At 41.1% G+C, this 19,233-nt stretch overlaps 1 protein-coding gene across 1 annotated transcript in view; it reads left to right on the forward strand.

The window, feature by feature from the left end:
* Nucleotides 1-19,233, forward strand: part of znf148 (zinc finger protein 148) — a 47,423-nt gene that overhangs the window by 10,918 nt on the left and 17,272 nt on the right. The window contains exons 2-5 of the mRNA XM_068035167.1: nt 9,510-9,580; nt 10,863-11,001; nt 14,226-14,576; nt 18,130-18,255. Of these exons, the coding sequence (XP_067891268.1) occupies nt 14,250-14,576; nt 18,130-18,255 (453 nt within the window). The 5' untranslated portion in view covers nt 9,510-9,580; nt 10,863-11,001; nt 14,226-14,249. The remainder of the gene's footprint in view (nt 1-9,509; nt 9,581-10,862; nt 11,002-14,225; nt 14,577-18,129; nt 18,256-19,233) is intronic.

The raw sequence follows: 19,233 nt of genomic DNA on the forward strand, positions 1-19,233 counted from the left end.
ACTTTAATTGACCTAGCATTTTTAAACTCATTTTAAGACATTTATTTTGCAATGAATAGACAAAAATGAAAAACAGAAAATGTTGGAAATGCATAGGGCAGCATCTGTAAACAGAAAAGAGAAGTTGTGAATCCTTCAAACTGAAGGCTGAGGGATTCGTGGGATTTTAGTAAAGGTGAGAGAAAGGGGAGGGAAAAACAACAGAAATACCAATTTCAGAGAGAGTTAATGTATGGTGTAAATTATAAACAGCCAAAAGAAAACTGGTCATTAAAAGAGATTAGAAATAAAATCATGTTAACATGTAGACAAGACAGAAGAATGGGCAAATATTGGGGATGGCTGAAAAGACCATGAGAGCTCCACATACAACAAAGACATATGAAAAAAAAAATAAGCTGCAGATTCAGCAGAAAATTAACATGAAATGCAAGCAAAGCACAGTGGACCCACCAGTCTCAGGAAGAGAAAAAGACTGGGTTAGTCCCTAGTCACTGCTCTGCTCTGACAAATGGCCTCCAACACATCCCCATCATCCATGTTCTCCCCAATGCTCAAATAGTTTGACTCCTTTCTTACTCTGCATGTAGCATTGTCTGCTGTGTGTGGGGCGTAAAAAAAAAAGCTTGCATTAATGTAATGCCTAATGGGGTATTGAAAAGATGGCAGTGTGTTCCACACAGTGAACTGCATTTGAAGTGTATTGACTGTTGCACTATAGGCAAAGGTGGCAGCTATTCTGTGTCCTTAATATCCCACCGGCAGCATTGAAGTGAATAAATGGTTAATCTGTATCTGGATGGGGGTAATTGTTGAACAGGAATGGTCAGCTGAGACACCAGGACATCTTGGTGTTCATCTTTTACGACTAAGATCTTTAACAACAACCTGAAACTATGGTAGTGCAGCACTCCTTCAGTACAACATGGGGATGCCATCATAGCTTATTTAAGTTTGGGTTTGATTCTGTAACTATGGCAAGAGGGGTAAGCACTATTCACTGAGCCAAGATGTTTATGACATTGTGGAATGCACAGTTACTAATGCTGAATTAATATCCCAATCTTTCATTTGGTTGCTTTTGGGATCTGGGAAGAATTTTTTGGAAGTTATAACAAAATAGTGGATTAGATTCCATGACAGTACAAGATTGTTTCTTTAGTTTTACAGAAGTGAGCTCAATTGATCCAATGTGCTTTTCTTTCAGAATGTTGTTATACTTGGGGCCCTACCAAATTCACGGTCAAATTTCACAGTCATGGCATTTTAAGTATCGTGAACAACCATGAAATTGATCTAAAACAAAAATAGACAAGGAAGCTTTCTGGTTTAAAATAGCATTTATTGTATACTCAAAGTATTGTAAAACACTGTCTATAAACAGGACACATTCTTTACATACTGTAGTCAGTGGTTGAATGTGAGCATAGAGCAACCTGCAACTGTCTTTTTCTTCATTCCCTGTTTCTGTGCTGTTAACACCTGTCCATGCTTAGATACAGCTCCCTCCGCATCCAGTTTGTTGGAATTGTCAGACAACTCGCATGCGTTAATCTGAGACGTCATTTCCTCACAATGTGTAGTAGAAAAAACCTTGGATAGGTAGTCCTGTCATAAATAATTTGCACTTGGCAAGCAACTACCATTTTGCACATTACGTTGAATGACTACTCGCAGCTTTGGATGATTTTTCATGTTTTTCCAATGGTATGTTGGCACTTGCAAAAGCAACCACAAGTTCCATTGTAATGAACTGATGATTTTTTGAGCTCTTTGTCAACTTCTTAAAAAGAGATGAAATCTTTGCTTGATTTTTTTTTGCACATTCGTTTTCCAGCAGTGCGGTGCCAGATGCTCTCTTTCTGCTGTGATGGCCTTCGGACTCAAAGTGGTGTTGAATCATTGCCCACAGTGTGTGATCCAATGAAACATTTCAGCTTGTACAAAACAGTAGTCTACCACTGGCATGCAGAATTTGGCTTCCAAATTCTGCCACTCAGTGTGCTGCAGATATGGTTGTGGCCGTTTTTGATTTGCTCATTCTACCATTCTCACCTGTCTGTTAATACTTGAGGCTGCTTCTCTCAAAACTGTATTGGAAGCCTTCCCTCATCTAACAAACAGTGATTTGAGCCTTGTGTCAATCACTAGAACACGCGATGTTCACAACATGCCCAGCAATCAGCAAGGTGAGCCTTGTGTCCATGAATAAAACGCACAAAATTCACAAAATGGCCGATTTCACGGAGGGCCGGAGATTTCATGGTCTGTGACACATTTTTCCCAGCCATGAATTTGGTCGCGCCCTAGTTATACTACGCTATTGGTTAAAGCTTCAGTTTATTTAGAAGAATCCTGATTATAATAGAGACACTCTTCCTCTCTTCCCCCCCCCCCCCCCCCCCCCCCGTGTCCGCAGTGACGCGATGTTCAAACCTCATTGCCATTATCCTGGTGGCCACTTTTGTGTGCGGCTGCATCAAGCGGTGCTTAGAATCCCAGTACGCAAACGCCAAGTGTCATTATGTTCAAAATTCTATAGCTTCTGGAGTGGTTCCTGCAGATTGGAAGGTCGCAAATGTTGCTCCATTATTTAAGAAGGGAGGGAGTGAGAAAACAGGGAATTACAGACCTGTTAACCTTAAATCAGTCGTTGGAAAAATGCTAGAATTTAGTCTAAAGGATATGATAAATGGGCACTTGGATAATAATGATCTGATTGGGCATAGTCAACATGGATTTATGAATGGGAATTCATGTTTGACAAACCTGTTGGAGTTTTATTTTGAGGATGTTACTAACAGAAGGGAAGTTGGTAGACATGGTGTACTTGGATTTTCAAAAGGTCTTTGATAACATCCCCCACAGGAGGTTGGTTAGCAAAATTAAAGCACATGGGATAGGAGGTAATATACTGGCATTGATTAAGGATTGGTTAACAGACAGAAAAGAGAGAGTACGAACAAATGGGTCATTCTCGCAATGGCAGGCTGTGACTTGTGGGGTACCGCAGGGATCAGTGCTTCGGCCCTAGCTGTTCACAATATATATCAATGATTTGGATGTGGGGACCAAATGTAATATTTCCAAGTTCACGGATGACACAAAACTAGGTGGGAATATGTGCTGTGAGGAAGATGCAAAGGGGATTTGGAAAGACTTAGTGAGTGGGCAAGAACGTGGCAGATGGAATATAATGTGGAAAAATGTGAGGTTATCCACTTTGGTAGGAGGAACAGATGTGCAGAGTATTTCTTAAATGGTAAGAGATTAGAAAGTGTAGATGTACAAAGGGACCTGGGTGTCCTTGTCAATAAGTTACTGAAAGGTAACATGCAGATGCAGCAAGCAATTAGGAAGGCTAATGGTATCTTAGCCTTTATCGCAAGAAGATTTGAGTACAGGAGCCGTGAAGTCTTGCTTCAGTTGTATAGAACCTTGGTTAGACTGCACCTGGATTACTATGTGCAGTTTTGGTCCCCTTACCTTAGGAAGGATATTATTGTCATAGAGGGAGTGCAACGAAGGTTCACCAGACTTGTTCCCGGGATGGCGGGACTGTCCTATGAAGAGAGATTGGGGAAACTGGGATAAAAGCAAAATACTGCAGATGACTGACCTTCCACAGAACTGAAAGGTTACTGACCTGAAACGTTAACTCTGCTTTTCTCTCCACACATGCTGCCAGACCTGCTGAGTATTTCCAGCACTTTTTGTTTTTATCATTGGGGAAACTGGCCCTGTATTCTCTGGAGTTTTGAAGAATGAGAGGTGATCTCATTGAAACCTACAGTATACTTAAAGGGATAGATACGGTAGATGCAGGTAAGATGTTTCCCCTGGTTGGGGAGTCTAGAACCAGAGGACACAATTTCAAAATAAGGGGGAAGCCACTTAGGACAGAGATGAGGAGAAATTTCTTTACTCCGAGGGTTGTGAATCTTTGGAATTCTGTACCCCAGAGGGCTGTGGAAGCTCAGTAATTGAGTATGTTTAAAACAGAGATTGACAGATTTCTAAATACAAATGACATAAGGGGATATGAGGATAGTTTGGGAAAAAGGTATTGAAGTGGATGATCTGCTCTGATGGTATTGAATGGCAGAGCAGGCTCGATGGGCTGAATGGCCTATTCCTGTTCCTATGTGTGCTGATATTCTGCCTATCCTCGGTGCTGCAAAGGATGGGTCTCGCTACATTGCCCTGGAACGCTCCATTCAGTTGAACCATGCCGTACCACCTAAAATTCGTGGAAACGTTTGTGCAGAAAAACACCTTTGACCACAAGTGGTGGAGGCAGAAACCCTTAACTCTTTTCAGGTGCATGTCCAGGTACCTTTTTAAGTGCTGTAACCTGCAAGGCTACGGACCAGTTGCTGGAAGGTGGGATTAGTTTGGATGGTTTTTCTTTGGCCGGCGCAGACATGATGGGCTGAATGGCCTCCTGTGCCATAATTTTTCTATGGTTCTAAGCCATTTATCTTCTCAAGTCTAACTGTGGTCTAACGGTGCTATGGTCAGTTATGGTCAAAAGTGTTGTTTCACTGATTTGACCTGCTTTCATTTGCAAATTCAGCCCTGTTAAATTGTAAAACGGGTATTTATAATAAATTTATACCTGCTAAAATCTTGATATAATTGCAGCCTTACAATCACCCAAGATTATCTTATTGATGTTTTATAAGCTTAACTGTAAATCGCACATGAGTGGTTTAGCTTTTTAACGCGATAGCAGCTCTCAGTGCAGAGTGAATGGTCATGGCACTCTTTTTATTGGCATTCAGACGAAAGAGTTAATGATTCTCAATCTTTTCAAGTTTCAGAAATACAAAATTGATGATCAAAAAATATGGCCAGTATGTAGAAGGTTTCTTAAATACTCTGTTTCTAATTCTATTTAAAATGTCTCATTACTTTTGTTATAACTGCTTTCTTTATTGGGACAGGATAAAATGGGATTGTCTTGGGTTTCATATTTAACAGTTAATTTGAACATTATTTTTATAATACTGTCTCTGATCCATGTAATGCTGAGTATCCAGAGTAATTTTGTTTCTTGTCTGATATACTATTACATGGACCGGCCTCTAATATAGTTTTCATTAACAAACTATAAAAATATTTTTTGTTAACTATAACCAAAATGAAATATGTATGGGAAAAAAACTCCTATTTAGAGAACATTAAGAACAGGAGTAGTTTCAGTCAGCCCCTCGGGCCTGCTCCACCATTCAGTTAGATCATGAATGATCTGCACCTCAACTTTTACTGCCTTTGCTCCATAATACCTTCACCTACCTTCCCTTGAAAGCTCCAAATAACCAAGCATCCATAGCCTTTTGCAGAAGGGATTTCCAAATTTTTGTCACCCTTTGTGTGCAAAAAGTTTGTTGATTTTCCCCCACCAGAGGAAATAGTAACTCCATAACTGCCCTATCAAATCCTTTTAACATTTTTAACACCTTGATTAGATTACCCTATAGTCTCCTTTACTCAACGGAATACAAACCAGCTTTATGCGCTCTTATTTATTTGTTCATGGGATGTGGACATCGCTGTCAAACCCGCATTTATTGCCTATCCCTTATTGCCCTCGAAGTTAGTGGTGAGCTGCCTTCTTGAACTGCTGCAGTCCTTGTGGTGAAAGTACACCCACAGTACTGTTAGTTACATGAGTTCCAGGATTTTGACCCAGTGACGACAAAGGAACAGTGATGTTTCTCCAAGTCAAGATGGTGTGCGACTTGGAGGGGAACTTGCAGGTTGTGATGTTCCTATGTGTCTGCTGCCCTTCTAGGTGGTAGAGGTTGCAGGTTTGGAAGGTGCTGTCAAAGAAGCCTTGGCGAGTTATTGTAGTGCATCTTGTAGATGGCACACACACTGCAGCTGCATGAAGAATCTGAGTGTTTGTTGTGGTGGATGGGGTGCCATTCAAGCAGGCTTCTTTGTCCTGGATGCTGTCAAGCTTCTTGAGTGTTGTTGGAGCTGTAGTCATTCAGGGGAGTAGAGAGTATTCCATCACACTCCTGACTTGTGCCTTGTAGATGGTGGACAGGTTTTGGAGAGTCAGGAGGTGAGTTAGTCGCCGCACAATTCCCAGCCTCTGACCTCTTGTGGCCAAAGTATTTATGCGTCTGACTCTGATAAGCTTCTGGGCTTATCAGATGAATGTCATAGGGAGATGGTTAGACACTCTCTGTTGTTGAAGATGAACATTGCCTGGCACTATGTGGTGAGAATGTTACTTGCCACTTATCATTCCAAGCTTGAATGTTGTCCAGGTCTTGCTGAATATGGATTTGGACTGCTTCATTATCTGAGGAGTTGCAAATGGAACTGAACACCAGAATCATCAGCGAACATACCCACTTCTGATTTTGTGTTGGAGGATAGGTCATTGAAGCAGCTGAAGATGGTTTGGCCTAGGGCACTGCCTGGAGGAACTCCTGCAGCAATGTCCTCGGGTTGAGATGATTGGCCTTCAACAACCACAACTGGCTTCCTTTGTGCTAGGTATAACTCCAACCAGTCGAGGGTTTTCCCCCCGATTCCCATTGAGTTCAGTTTTACTAGGGCTTTTTTAATTCCACACTGCTGCCTTGATATCAAGGGCAATCACTCTCACTTCACCTCTGAAACTCAGCTCTTTTGCCCATGTTTAGACCAAGGCTGTAATGAGGCCTGGAACCAAGTGGACCTGGCAGAAACCAAGCTGAGCATTGGTGAGCAAGTTATTGGTAAATGCTGCTTGATAGAACTGTCCATTATTTTGCTGATTTGGAATAGACTGATGGAGTGGTAATTGGCTGGATTAGATTTGTTCTGCTTTTTGTGGAGAGGTCATACCTGGGCAATTTTCCACTTTGTCCGGTAGGTACCAGTGTTTTAGCTGTACTGGAAGGGCTTGGCTGGAGGCGCGGCTAGTTCTGGAGCACAAGTCTTTAGTGCTATAGTTGGGATGTTGTTGAGGCACATAGCCTTTTATGTATCCAGTGCGCTCACATGAAGTGAATTGAATTGCCTGAAGGCTGGCATCTGTGATGCTAGGGATCTTGGGAGGAGGCCAGGATGGATCATCCACTTGGCATTTATGGCTGAAGATGATTGCAAGTGCTTCACCCTTGTCTTTTGCGCTGACGTGCTGGGCTTCGTCATCATTAAGAATGGGGATGTTCATGGAGCCGCCTCCTCCTCCTCCTGTTAGTAGTTTAATTATCCCTTACCATTGATGACTGGGTGTGTCAGGACTGCAGAGCTTTCATGTAATTCGTTGTTGTGGGATTGCTTAGCTCCTTCTATAGCATTCTGCTTCTGCTGTAGTCCTGTGTTGTACCTTCAGCTGGTGCTGCTCCGGGTATGCTCTTCTACATTCCTCATTGCGCTAGGGTTGATCCCCTGGTTTGATGGTAATTGTACAGTGAATGATATGCCAGACCATGAAATTACAGATTGTTCTCCACATTTAACCCTCTAAGCCCTAGTATCATTGTGATATCCAGTCCTTCCAAACAATCTCTCAAAATCCTGTGTTTCTGCCAGCAGCCCAGACTGATCTTTATTGCCACCTCCTTCTTCCCTTAAAAAGTTTTTTTTTAAAAGTAAGTTTAGCCTGACTATGTTCAGCTAACACTGTTGAGGATGCAGTACTTATTTTTTAACTCTGTTTAGAAAAGGTTCAGAAAAATATCATTTGGATACACATCTCTTTAACTGGGAATTTTGCTGTGCTTCTAGATACAAGTTGAAAAAGAATTAAAGCTGGAAATCCAAATTGTTTTTGTTGAAAAATGGCCATTGATGAAATCTGTACAATGCACAACCACCTATCAAGGAATTCTCATTTCATAATGAGATTTGGACAAATAACCCTGACAATGCATGCCTAATATTGAGTTGTGAAAATATCTGCATGCTGAATGGAATACCCAAGAACAGACACTAAAACTATGGATTGACAATTTACATACAGAAACCTGACCAAAATTGCTCGTTTTTTGGCAGCACTTTGTTGCAAGCTTGTGTTGTTCGCAGCATGTGGCCTTGTAGAACCATTGAAGTTTACATGGTGGTTATTCGCACCAAAGTGTCTATGCCAGCTCTTTATTAGAGCAAACCAAAACTAATCCCACTGCCCTGTGTGCTCTCCAAAACCATTTGTCTTCCTTTGGTTCAAGTATTTATCCATACACTTGTCACTTTAAGTGATCTCCCTGTGGCAAAGAATTTAATTCTTCAACAATCTCTCCTCACTTATAGTGACAGTTTTAAATTGACGACCTCTTGTCCCTGACTCCCGAACTGGAGAGAATATTCTTTTCCTGTTCACCCTATCTGTCAACTTAAATCTTATTAAGATTCAGTCTCTGTGTATGATTTTTAAGTTTTCAAGATCCATTATACATTAAAGATAGGGAAGTGGTCTTAAAATCCTAAAGGGACTGCACTAGTGGATGTAAATGTAACCTCTAATGTTATGTGACCGCTCTACTATATTCTGATTGCCCCCTGCCATTCAATTGGTACATCTAGGAGAAATATCAGTATATAATTTTTATATTGGTACTTATTGACTTTTATTTTCAACTGCAAGCACCACAAATCTCTTCTGGGATGTCGTCTTGTATTCTGCACTGGAAGTATTAACTGCATTGTCTTTTTAGGGCCTGGAAAATTAACCAGCCAGCCTCTAGCAATGAAAACCTCTTGGTTTTGCTAATTAATTCATTGGCTTCACTGACTACCTTCATTTGGAAAAAGAAATATTACGTCCCCATTGCTCCCCCTCCCTTTTAACTCTGCCCTTCCCATGCATTACAATTCTTGGCCAGCTGTCATCCCTTGCTGAGCCTGTTTTAAGGCATGTAGGACGTTCCTAGATCCTGCCACTCCTCCCTCCCAAGCAGAGTTTGTTGCTGACCTCCTGCTGAATTTGGTCATAACAGACCACCCTTTGACAGGCAGGTCAGGAATGGGAAATGGGAACAACATTCCAGTGGGAAGATACATTAACTATATTTGAAAATTATTGATTTCATGGGGCATTGGTTGATCAACATTGGAAGAATATCCCTGCCCCTCCAGTGAGCAGGCAGTTGGTTTTGAGCCCAATGTAGGCTGTAATCTTGACCCCCTTCTCTTTTGAGCTGGAAACCTGGCTAGGCAAAGGGAAAAAGTAAAATTTGTTCCCAAGGCTTTTCATTAACAGTAAATAACCAGAAATATTCAAGATAATTTGAATTAAGCAATTTGAATAACATAGAAATGTAGGAATTTATTACTTAAAGTTAAATTCAGATAGATGGGGAATGAATGAAGATGAGTAGACTTTAAAGCAAATTATTTTTGATAACTGATTTGCTTGACTGCCACCTGAGGTGGAATGATCTTAATAGCTTGTTGATTAGCCATATGGTGTAAAGAAAATTATCTAAATGTTTCTTAATATTCCTTTGGAATAAAATGAAATGGTACAATGTACTAACTTCTGATTTATTGTGTTATCCCAACAGGGCGCCCTGACTCAATGTATTAACCCTAGTCCTGAGCCACAATGGAGGAAAGTTTGCACTGCATCAAAATGGTAGGCAAGACCCTGTTGCATTAAATTACAATGCAAAATAGAAATATTTTATTTGAATTGGCAAATTGATAGAGTACATTTCATATGTTTCATTTGGTATTTATGGATTACATACTTCATGGCAGAAATGTAAATTGTTTTCAAATGCTAAATCTCATAATGAGTACTGGTTACCTTTTCCTGTTAGCTTTCTTCTCTTCCTCTCCTCCTCCAACCTGTCAACTCCTGCTGTTCCACAGGTATGTGACATCCTTGGGTACATCGACCAAGTGACCATCTTCATATGTGAGCTGAGAGACTGTTCTTTGTATGTGTGCCTAGATGGCGAATGTCAGATGGCTGTTTTGCTATAAAGTGCATAAATGCTTTAAAAACAAAATTACCATTTTCCAGGCTTAATACCAGGAAACTATTAGCTTTCATCAGGCTACTGTGTAACAAAGGGGTTTGTCAGCAAGTGGATGTTAAGGTGAGATGGAATGGCATGGAGGAGAAAGCTGCTCGGGGAGAAGGGGGCGATACATGGATAGTCTGGTTATTGGGAGGATAGCCAGGGATGGTGCACTGTGGGAAGTTTAGAGATTTATACCTAGGAGATGAGGGAACACTGGATCAAGGACCAAATGGCTAGAGGTAAGGGGAAGGCAAGAGACCAGCAGGGGACAATCAAGAAGCTAGTTGGGAGGAAGGGTCATGGATGGGAAGAGCTTGGAGTTATAGCAATAGCAGATAGGGGTGAGGAGAAGGTGAGCTTTAAATTCAGCGCAACATCATACTGGAGCTACACACCGTGAGGTGTCAAGCCCAAGCAGTATGATGCTGTGCGACCTGCTGAATACTTCCAGCATTTACTGTTTGAATTCTAAGCAGTGTGAAGTAGCCTCCCTGTGGGTTCTCGGACTGCTGTGTTTTGGAGTTTGAGTGGGACCTGACTTTTAAGTTGCTGTCATTTTACACTGTAAAGCAATTAAGTTGTCACTTGTACATGACAATGAGTTAAAAGTGGCTGTATAAATGCGCTCCTACACCAACCCTGATTCTGCTTTACCTGCTCTGTGACTGCTGGATGCTGATGCTAGATGATCAAATTTGAAAAAAAAGTCTTTTATTCACCAGCGCTGATATCTTGTGTTGAACACCCAATTTACTAAAAATAGATATTAAAATATTAACTATACATTTACAGTCTTTTCCAGTTATGAGCAAGTTTGGCTTCCCAGTTTGCTGCTGAGAAACTACCTTTGTGAAAGTGTATTTTCAAGAACATGTTTTACTTTACTAGCTGCAGTACACCTCATTGATCTAAGACAGTGCTGACCGAAGACTTCTGCATTTGTGCTGTAGCTTGTGAAACCGACGATGCTTTAGAAATCCACAGTGATGTAACACATCTCAGAATGTGTTAAATTTGTTTGCAAAAGGTGAGAAAACACACACATTTTATTCAGCCGTAGTAGCTTTAGGTGATGCTTGGAATTTCTAATTATCTAAATATTTCCGCTTGACTTTATTACATTGTTTTACAGATTCTAATATTGAAAGCATTCCTTGTGTTTCTTTTTATGGGTACTTTTGTTTAAATAGTCGTCACGGCTTCTTAGGATGGTAGCTATGATGCTTGATGGAGTTTACTAAGACCTTTACTCAGGAAAGGGGGCAAGAAGCACTTCCAGGAAAGTTGCTTCAAAGAATATATTTAAAGCAAAATATTTTTTTGAGGCATGGAGGTTTTTATTGGTGTTTGTTCTGAAATATCCAGTGCTTGTTTTGGGTTTCCTTATTGAAAAGGTCCTGCATTGGACTATGTATTTGATTCCAGCTAGATGTTGCGGGTCAGTATATACATATAGAACAGCCATTGGGCTTTGCAGTGAGTGTTAGGATGTAATGGAGATGACTATGCTGGTCATGAAAGGAGATGAAGTGACTTTGGGACAGTAGGGATGAAATGAGTATGTGGAGCTGCACTATGGAGCAAGCACACTGGAGGATAGAGTAGTTGATTGTTTTGAAGGCCGTAGGAAAAAAAACTGGGAAAAGTGCATCAGATCCATAGACGCACAGAACGTCATAATGATTTTAAGTGGGGTAGTTTCCATGCGATCAGTAGAATGGAAACCGACTGGAGGGTCTTGAGTTGGGAATTATAGGAGAGATGTGCAGAACTGAATTAGGATGATATTTTCAGAAACATTTTGAGAGAGCGGGAGGTTGAATTTTGAGGATGGGCCTATGTGAACTATTTAAATACAGGTTAATGACAGCGTTGCGCAAACGACTACTGGCAACACCTATGCAGTCATATTCAGCTGGCCTCAGACACCGGAAACATCAGAGGAATGTATGATGGCATGAAGAGAGCTCTTGGGCCAACCATCAAGAAGATCACCCCCCTCAAATCTAAATCGGGGGACATAATCACTGACCAACGCAAACAGATGGACCGCTGGGTTGAGCACTACCTAGAACTGTACTCCAGGGAGAATGCTGTCACTGAGACTGCCCTCAATGCAGCCCAGCCTCTACCAGTCATGGATGAGCTGGACATACAGCCAACCAAATCGGAACTCAGTGATGCCATTGATTCCCTAGCCAGCGGAAAAGCCCCTGGGAAGGACAGCATTACCCCTGAAATAATCAAGAGTGCCAAGCCTGCTATACTCTCAGCACTACATGAACTGCTATGCCTGTGCTGGGACGAGGGAGCAGTACCCCAGGACATGCGCGATGCCAACATCATCACCCTCTATAAAAACAAAGGTGACCGCGGTGACTGCAACAACTACCGTGGAATCTCCCTGCTCAGCATAGTGGGGAAAGTCTTTGCTCGAGTCGCTCTGAACAGGCTCCAGAAGCTGGCCGAGCGCGTCTACCCTGAGGCACAGTGTGGCTTTCGTGCAGAGAGATCGACTATTGACATGCTGTTCTCCCTTCGTCAGATACAGGAGAAATGCCGTGAACAACAGATGCCCCTCTACATTGCTTTCATTGATCTCACCAAAGCCTTTGACCTCGTCAGCAGACGTGGTCTCTTCAGACTACTAGAAAAGATCGGATGTCCACCAAAGCTACTAAGTATCATCACCTCATTCCATGACAATATGAAAGGCACAATTCAACATGGTGGCTCCTCATCAGAGCCCTTTCCTATCCTGAGTGGTGTGAAACAGGGCTGTGTTCTCGCACCCACACTTTTTGGGATTTTCTTCTCCCTGCTGCTTTCACATGCGTTCAAATCCTCTGAAGAAGGAATTTTCCTCCACACAAGATCAGGGGGCAGGTTGTTCAACCTTGCCCGTCTAAGAGCGAAGTCCAAAGTACGGAAAGTCCTCATCAGAGAACTCCTCTTTGCTGAAGATGCTGCTTTAACATCTCACACTGAAGAATGCCTGCAGAGTCTCATCGACAGGTTTGCGTCTGCCTGCAATGAATTTGGCCTAACCATCAGCCTCAAGAAAACGAACATCATGGGGCAGGATGTCAGAAATGCTCCATCCATCAATATTGGCGACCACGCTCTGGAAGTGGTTCAAGAGTTCACCTACCTAGGCTCAACTATCACCAGTAACCTGTCTCTAGATGCAGAAATCAACAAGCGCATGGGTAAGGCTTCCACTGCTATGTTCAGACTGGCCAAGAGAGTGTGGGAAAATGGCGCACTGACACGGAACACAAAAGTCCGAGTGTATCAGGCCTGTGTCCTCAGTACCTTGCTCTACGGCAGCGAGGCCTGGACAACGTATGCCAGCCAAGAGCGACGTCTCAATTCATTCCATCTTCGCTGCCTTCGGAGAATACTTGGCATCAGGTGGCAGGACTATATCTCCAACACAGAAGTCCTTGAAGCGGCCAACATCCCCAGCTTATACACACTACTGAGTCAGCGGCGCTTGAGATGGCTTGGCCATGTGAGCCGCATGGAAGATGGCAGGATCCCCAAAGACACATTGTACAGCGAGCTCGCCACTGGTATCAGACCCACCGGCCGTCCATGTCTCCGTTATAAAGACGTCTGCAAACGCGACATGAAATCGTGTGACATTGATCACAAGTCGTGGGAGTCAGTTGCCAGCATTCGCCAGAGCTGGCGGGCAGCCATAAAGACAGGGCTAAATTGTGGCGAGTCGAAGAGACTTAGTAGTTGGCAGGAAAAAAGACAGAGGCGCAAGGGGAGAGCCAACTGTGCAACAGCCCCAACAAACAAATTTCTCTGCAGCACCTGTGGAAGAGCCTGTCACTCCAGAATTGGCCTTTATAGCCACTCCAGGCGCTGCTTCACAAACCACTGACCACCTCCAGGCGCGTATCCATTGTCTCTCGAGATAAGGAGGCCCAAAAGAAATGACAGCATTATTGAACAGGAGAAGTTAACTCTTCACTTTTTTCATCGATATTGCTGACATTGGGCTGCATTCACATATGGATCAGTTTTCTTATCAGTTAATTCAGGTAGTAATAAGTTACTGGTAGTCATTCCTCTTAACAGTTGATATTGTCCATTCTGGTAGTAATCAATATAGTAGAAATGAAGTATATTAGCTGCAACTATTCGTATTGTCCTATTTTGCTATAATGTATAATGGTAAAGGCATTTTATATCATTGCTAATAAACTGTTACAATGCAATGTATTGTCTTTTTTCCAGATATAAAAAAAACCCTGCTGAAGAATGAATATTGAAGGCAAGCTTGATCGGATTTTTCTTAAATGCAGCAGTATAAGTGAAATGCAGTCTTCCAGACCGCTGGTTGTGGTGGGTGGGGTCTCCGATCAGCCCTCTGTACATATAGGAGCACAAGAAACTGTATTAGAAGAGAGGGAAATCTCTCATGAAGAAATTCTCCAACCAGAAACTGGTTTGCAGGAAAGTACCCTCCCACAGGAGGAGCTTATTTCACATGATGAACTAATGATCCACGAGGAAACGGTTAAAAATGATGATGATGAGAATGATGGGCATGAAAGGCTCCCTCAAGAGTTAACATACGAGCTTAATGTGAGTGGTATCATTTAACTTAATTTATCTGTTTTCTTAATTCCATATAAGTAGTCAAGCTAAATGGGTAGTTCGACAACAGTGCACGGTTAATGGGTGGTAAGAATTTTATCAATGGCTTTTTATCTCACTATACTTTATATGGACGTGAATTATACAAAACATGGGCAGGAAAAGACTGGCTGGCTTACCAGGCCTGTTCCAGTCACAACAAAACAGAGCACCAGGAGTCCCAATGTTCTCTTCCATTATTAGTCATGTAACTTCCTGAGAGAGGCAAAAAAAAGATACTTGCAACTTTTTCTAATCTTGGCAAATGTTTTAAAAATGACATAAATTCTTTATCAAGTACAATGCTGTATTAAATTCTCTAATTAGACTAGATTAACTTTCTCTTATATCAGAAGATCTGATTTTTAGATTTTGATTCACTGGTTTTTAGAATTAATTTTTGCAGTGTAACTTGAAATACTGCTTGATTGGCATCGAGCCATAACACATTAATTTATTAGTGACCAAACTTGTACAGTATGCATTAGATTCACCACTTAGTGAGTAAACTCAACCCATCTTGTAAGATGCTTTCCATGGAAATCAGAAATTTATCTCTGGTCACATGTGCAGTCCTAAATCAGTAGATGACAGAAGTATTGATGGAATCTTGTCTCAGTTGTAAGTGACTGCAAGGTATAAGGAATCTTGCACAGAGAAGGCAATACTTGAGAGATAAGCCAAAATATGAAAATAAGTGCTTTTGTGTCATTAATAATGTATTATATCTCTGGCGTGAAAGCCCTAATTTTATTCACATTTATTACAATTTAAAATAACAGTTCAATTTATGCAATTGAATTCCTTTATTCAAGGAGTGATGGCGGTTTCAGAGATAAGTCATAGATATGTCATTCAACTTGGCTGTGTCATTTCACAATTTTATTTAAGTAAATCTTAAAATAGTCACAATTTAAGGACTGTGGAAAATTGACAGTGGAGCCATATTTGTCTTCCCATTTATACAAGCGGTGAAAAGAATAGTCTTCCAAGAGGACCTCCTTGGAGCAAATCTACTTATCATTTATGTTAGTGTTACTGTATGAACTTGGGCCTGATTCCTGACCAGATTGGTGTGACACCAAATTTGATGATGAGCTGAAACAGTCTCCATCAGAGAGTGACCAAAGTGAGGCTGGGGTATGGCAGTTTTCCCTCTGTTATAATGCTCTTGTATAAAGCTCTAGTTAGACCATATCTGGAATACTGCATTCAGTTCTGGGAACTGCATTTCAGGAAGAACACATTGGCCTTGAAGGGTGTGGAGTGTAGATTCACCAGAATGCTACTAGGATTAAATTATGAAAATAGGTTGCATAGACTAAGTTTGCAATGCCTTGGGTATAGAAGACTGATGAAGGTGATTATTGAGGTGCTTATGAAAATTAAAGAATTTGATAGGGTAGATAGAGAGCAATGATTTCCTCTGGTGAGGGAGTCTAGAACAAGGGAGCATAACCTTAAAGTTAGACATTCATGTTAGGAAGTACTGCTTCACACTAAGGGTGGTGGAAATCTGGAAATCTCTCTTCCCCAGAAAGTTGCTGGAGTAATTGAAAATTTCAAAATTGAGGTTTTTTTTAGGCGACAGTATTAAGGAATATGGAACCAAGGTGGGTGAACAGAGTTGTGATATATATCAGTCATGATCTAATCGAGTAGCGGAACAGTCTTTTAAAGGCTGAATGGCCTATGTTCTCAATACACTGTGTACTGTGATTTTATAATATGAAGTTCTGCATTGTGAAGCTGTCCTTCCTAGTTACTGATATGAAATACTGTGACTCGATCATTCCTTGCACCCACCCCCCCCCCCACCAACCCAAAATAAAACAAAGCTGGTGGGCTCTCACTAATGAATAGATTTAAGTTTGCGAGGCCAGAGTAACAACAACTTGCCTTTTTATAGCGCCTTCACCATAAGAAAACTTCCCAGTGTTCTTCACATGAGTGTAATCAGATTTTTAAAAATGACACTGAGTCAAAGTAGGAGATATTGGGGTACATGACCAACAGTTTGGACAAAGAGGAAAGTTTAAGGAGTGTCTTAAAGGTGGAGAGGTTTAAGGAGGGAATTCCAGAGTTTTAAGCCGAGGCAGCTAAATGCACAGCTGCCAATGGTAGATCGAATAAAATAGAGGATGTGCAACAGGCCAGAATTGGAGGGGTGGAGAGATCTTGGAGGCTTATAGGACTGGAGGAGGCTACAGAAATGGGGAGGTTTGAGGCCTAGAGGCATTTGAACACAAAGATAAGAATTTTAAAATCAAAGTCTTGGTGGGACCAGGGAGCCAGTGTAGTTCAGTGAGCACAGGGGTGATCAGTGAGCAGGACTTGGTGTTAGGTTATGGACAGCAGAGTTTAGGATGAGCTTAAACCTATGGTGCATTGAAGGTTGGAAGCCAGTCAGGAGAGCATTGGAACAGCTGAAGACTGGAGATAAAATGCCTTTGAATAGCATAAGCTTTCTGGCTCCCACTGTTTTCTTCAAAACCAGAAGTGTCACTGTGTATGTGCTTGCCAGCATCCATGTCTGTAGTTTATCCAATAGCACTTGCAATCTAGTGTGATGCTGACTATGACAAGAGAGGAGGCATTCTTTAATTTCCTTGAGTTGTACTGGGTAGCTTTATAACAAAGGAACCCATAAAGTTTTTGTTTAGACAGATTGCAACCGGAATTCTGATGAATATTTGGTGTTACAATTGGTTTGTTTTCATCTTTAACAATTATACAAAGCAGGTATACATTAAATACATTTACTTGGCTCTCTTCACTGCAGCATATTTGATTCATTGAGCAAACGGAAGACAGCTCCGCCATAGAATTGTCTTGCAAACTGATTATTTTAACCTATAAACTTTAACCAAAAATTACATGGCTATATTGAGTATACAGTCTATGATCATGGCACTTCTAGGGTTTCTTATGAGGGAGAGAAAGGTTATTGGTCCAATTGATAAATTTGTTGCATTTCCAATAGCTGAACAGAATTGGATGCCACTTTATGAGTAAAATTAAAAAGGAAAAACTACATGCTCAGAATGAAATAAAGTGCAGTAGTATACTGTAGGTCAGCTCACATCGGTAAAGAGCAAAAATAGGTTATCACGTTTCTGGTGTCTTACCTTTCCTCAGATTTATTCAGATTTTTGAGCATTTTCTAACACAAACCATTTATAAGATTCTTTGAAACAGTAGTATGTACCATCATTTATATTGCCCAGATATTTTGTTTTTTCTTCCGATCCAGATTTGATATGGTATGTGGATGACGAACAGCAATTGCTGTGATATTTTGCAATATTATCCTATGTTACGATAGGTCAAAAGCTGGCAAACTGTACAGTTGTCTGAAACATATAATATCTTTCCTTGTTTCAGTAATAGAAGGTATATGCTGCAGCAGCTTTCATTTACCCTGTGCTAGTATTGGCATAATTTTCTGCATTAATTTGGTTTGAATGTAATTTAATTTCAGAACCACTTTGTCATTCTATAGGTAAACGTAAAACAGGAAATCCAATATGCTGAAGAAGCTGGGCAACTGAAGAAAGATAAAGGGCAACAAAAAGAACCAATAGATTTGCAAAAGAAAAAGAAAAGGAAGCAACGTTCTCCTTCTAAGGTAAATAATCCAAGTTGCATAGAATGCATCTTTTTCCAGCTAATTTTCACACCTGCAGACAAGGGGGCAGGATGCATAGTTCAGGAATGCCTTGGCTCTTGTTTGATTGCTGTCATCTGCACTTAAAGGGGGCTCTAACAGGGTATTTAACACAGTTTAATGAATTAAATCAATCATTTTTTAAATTGGTTTTGTGGGATGTGAGCGTCGTTGGCTCGGCTGGCATTTATTGCCCATCCGTAAATTGCCCTTGAACTGAGTGGCATCATTAGACTAGCTTTTTAATTCCAGATTTATCAATTGAATTCAAATTTCACCATTGGCCGTGGTGAGATTCAAACACATGTCCCCAGAGCGTTAGACTGGGCTCTGGATTACTAGTCCAGTGACGTTATCACTGCGCCACCGACAGGTTGAGAAAGTAGTTAATAAAGCATACAGGATCCTGGGCTTTATAAAAAGAGGAATAGAATGCAAAAGCAATAAAGTTATGGTGAACCTTTTATAAAGCACTGGTTCGGTCTCAACTGCAGTATTTTGTCCAATTCTAGACACCACACTTTAGGAAGGAGGTGAAGGCATTAGAGAGGGTGCAGAAAATTTTTATGAACATGGCTCCACGTTTGAGAGACGTCAGTTATGGTGATCGATTGGCGAAACTGGGACTCTTCTGCATAGAGAAGATTGAGAGGATATTTGATAGAGGTATTCAAAATCATGAGGGGTCTGGACAGAGTAGGGAGGCTTTTTCTATGTAAGAAGTGAGTGACCACTTTTTGGACTTTAATTGTACATTTGAAAGTTGGTGCAGGAAAGGTGTCTTTGTTTTCACATTTAGAAAACAGTAAAGTCTGTAATTTCTGTTGTACTGAAATTAATTTCCTCTGAATATTGAAATAATTGATATATTTGTAACTCTAGCAGTCTGTTAGTCTGATATACTGTTGTGCTTTTCGGATAGTGACACATGATATTTCC

Source organism: Heterodontus francisci, chromosome 7 (assembly GCF_036365525.1).
Source record: "Heterodontus francisci isolate sHetFra1 chromosome 7, sHetFra1.hap1, whole genome shotgun sequence".
Lineage (NCBI taxonomy): Eukaryota > Metazoa > Chordata > Chondrichthyes > Heterodontiformes > Heterodontidae > Heterodontus > Heterodontus francisci.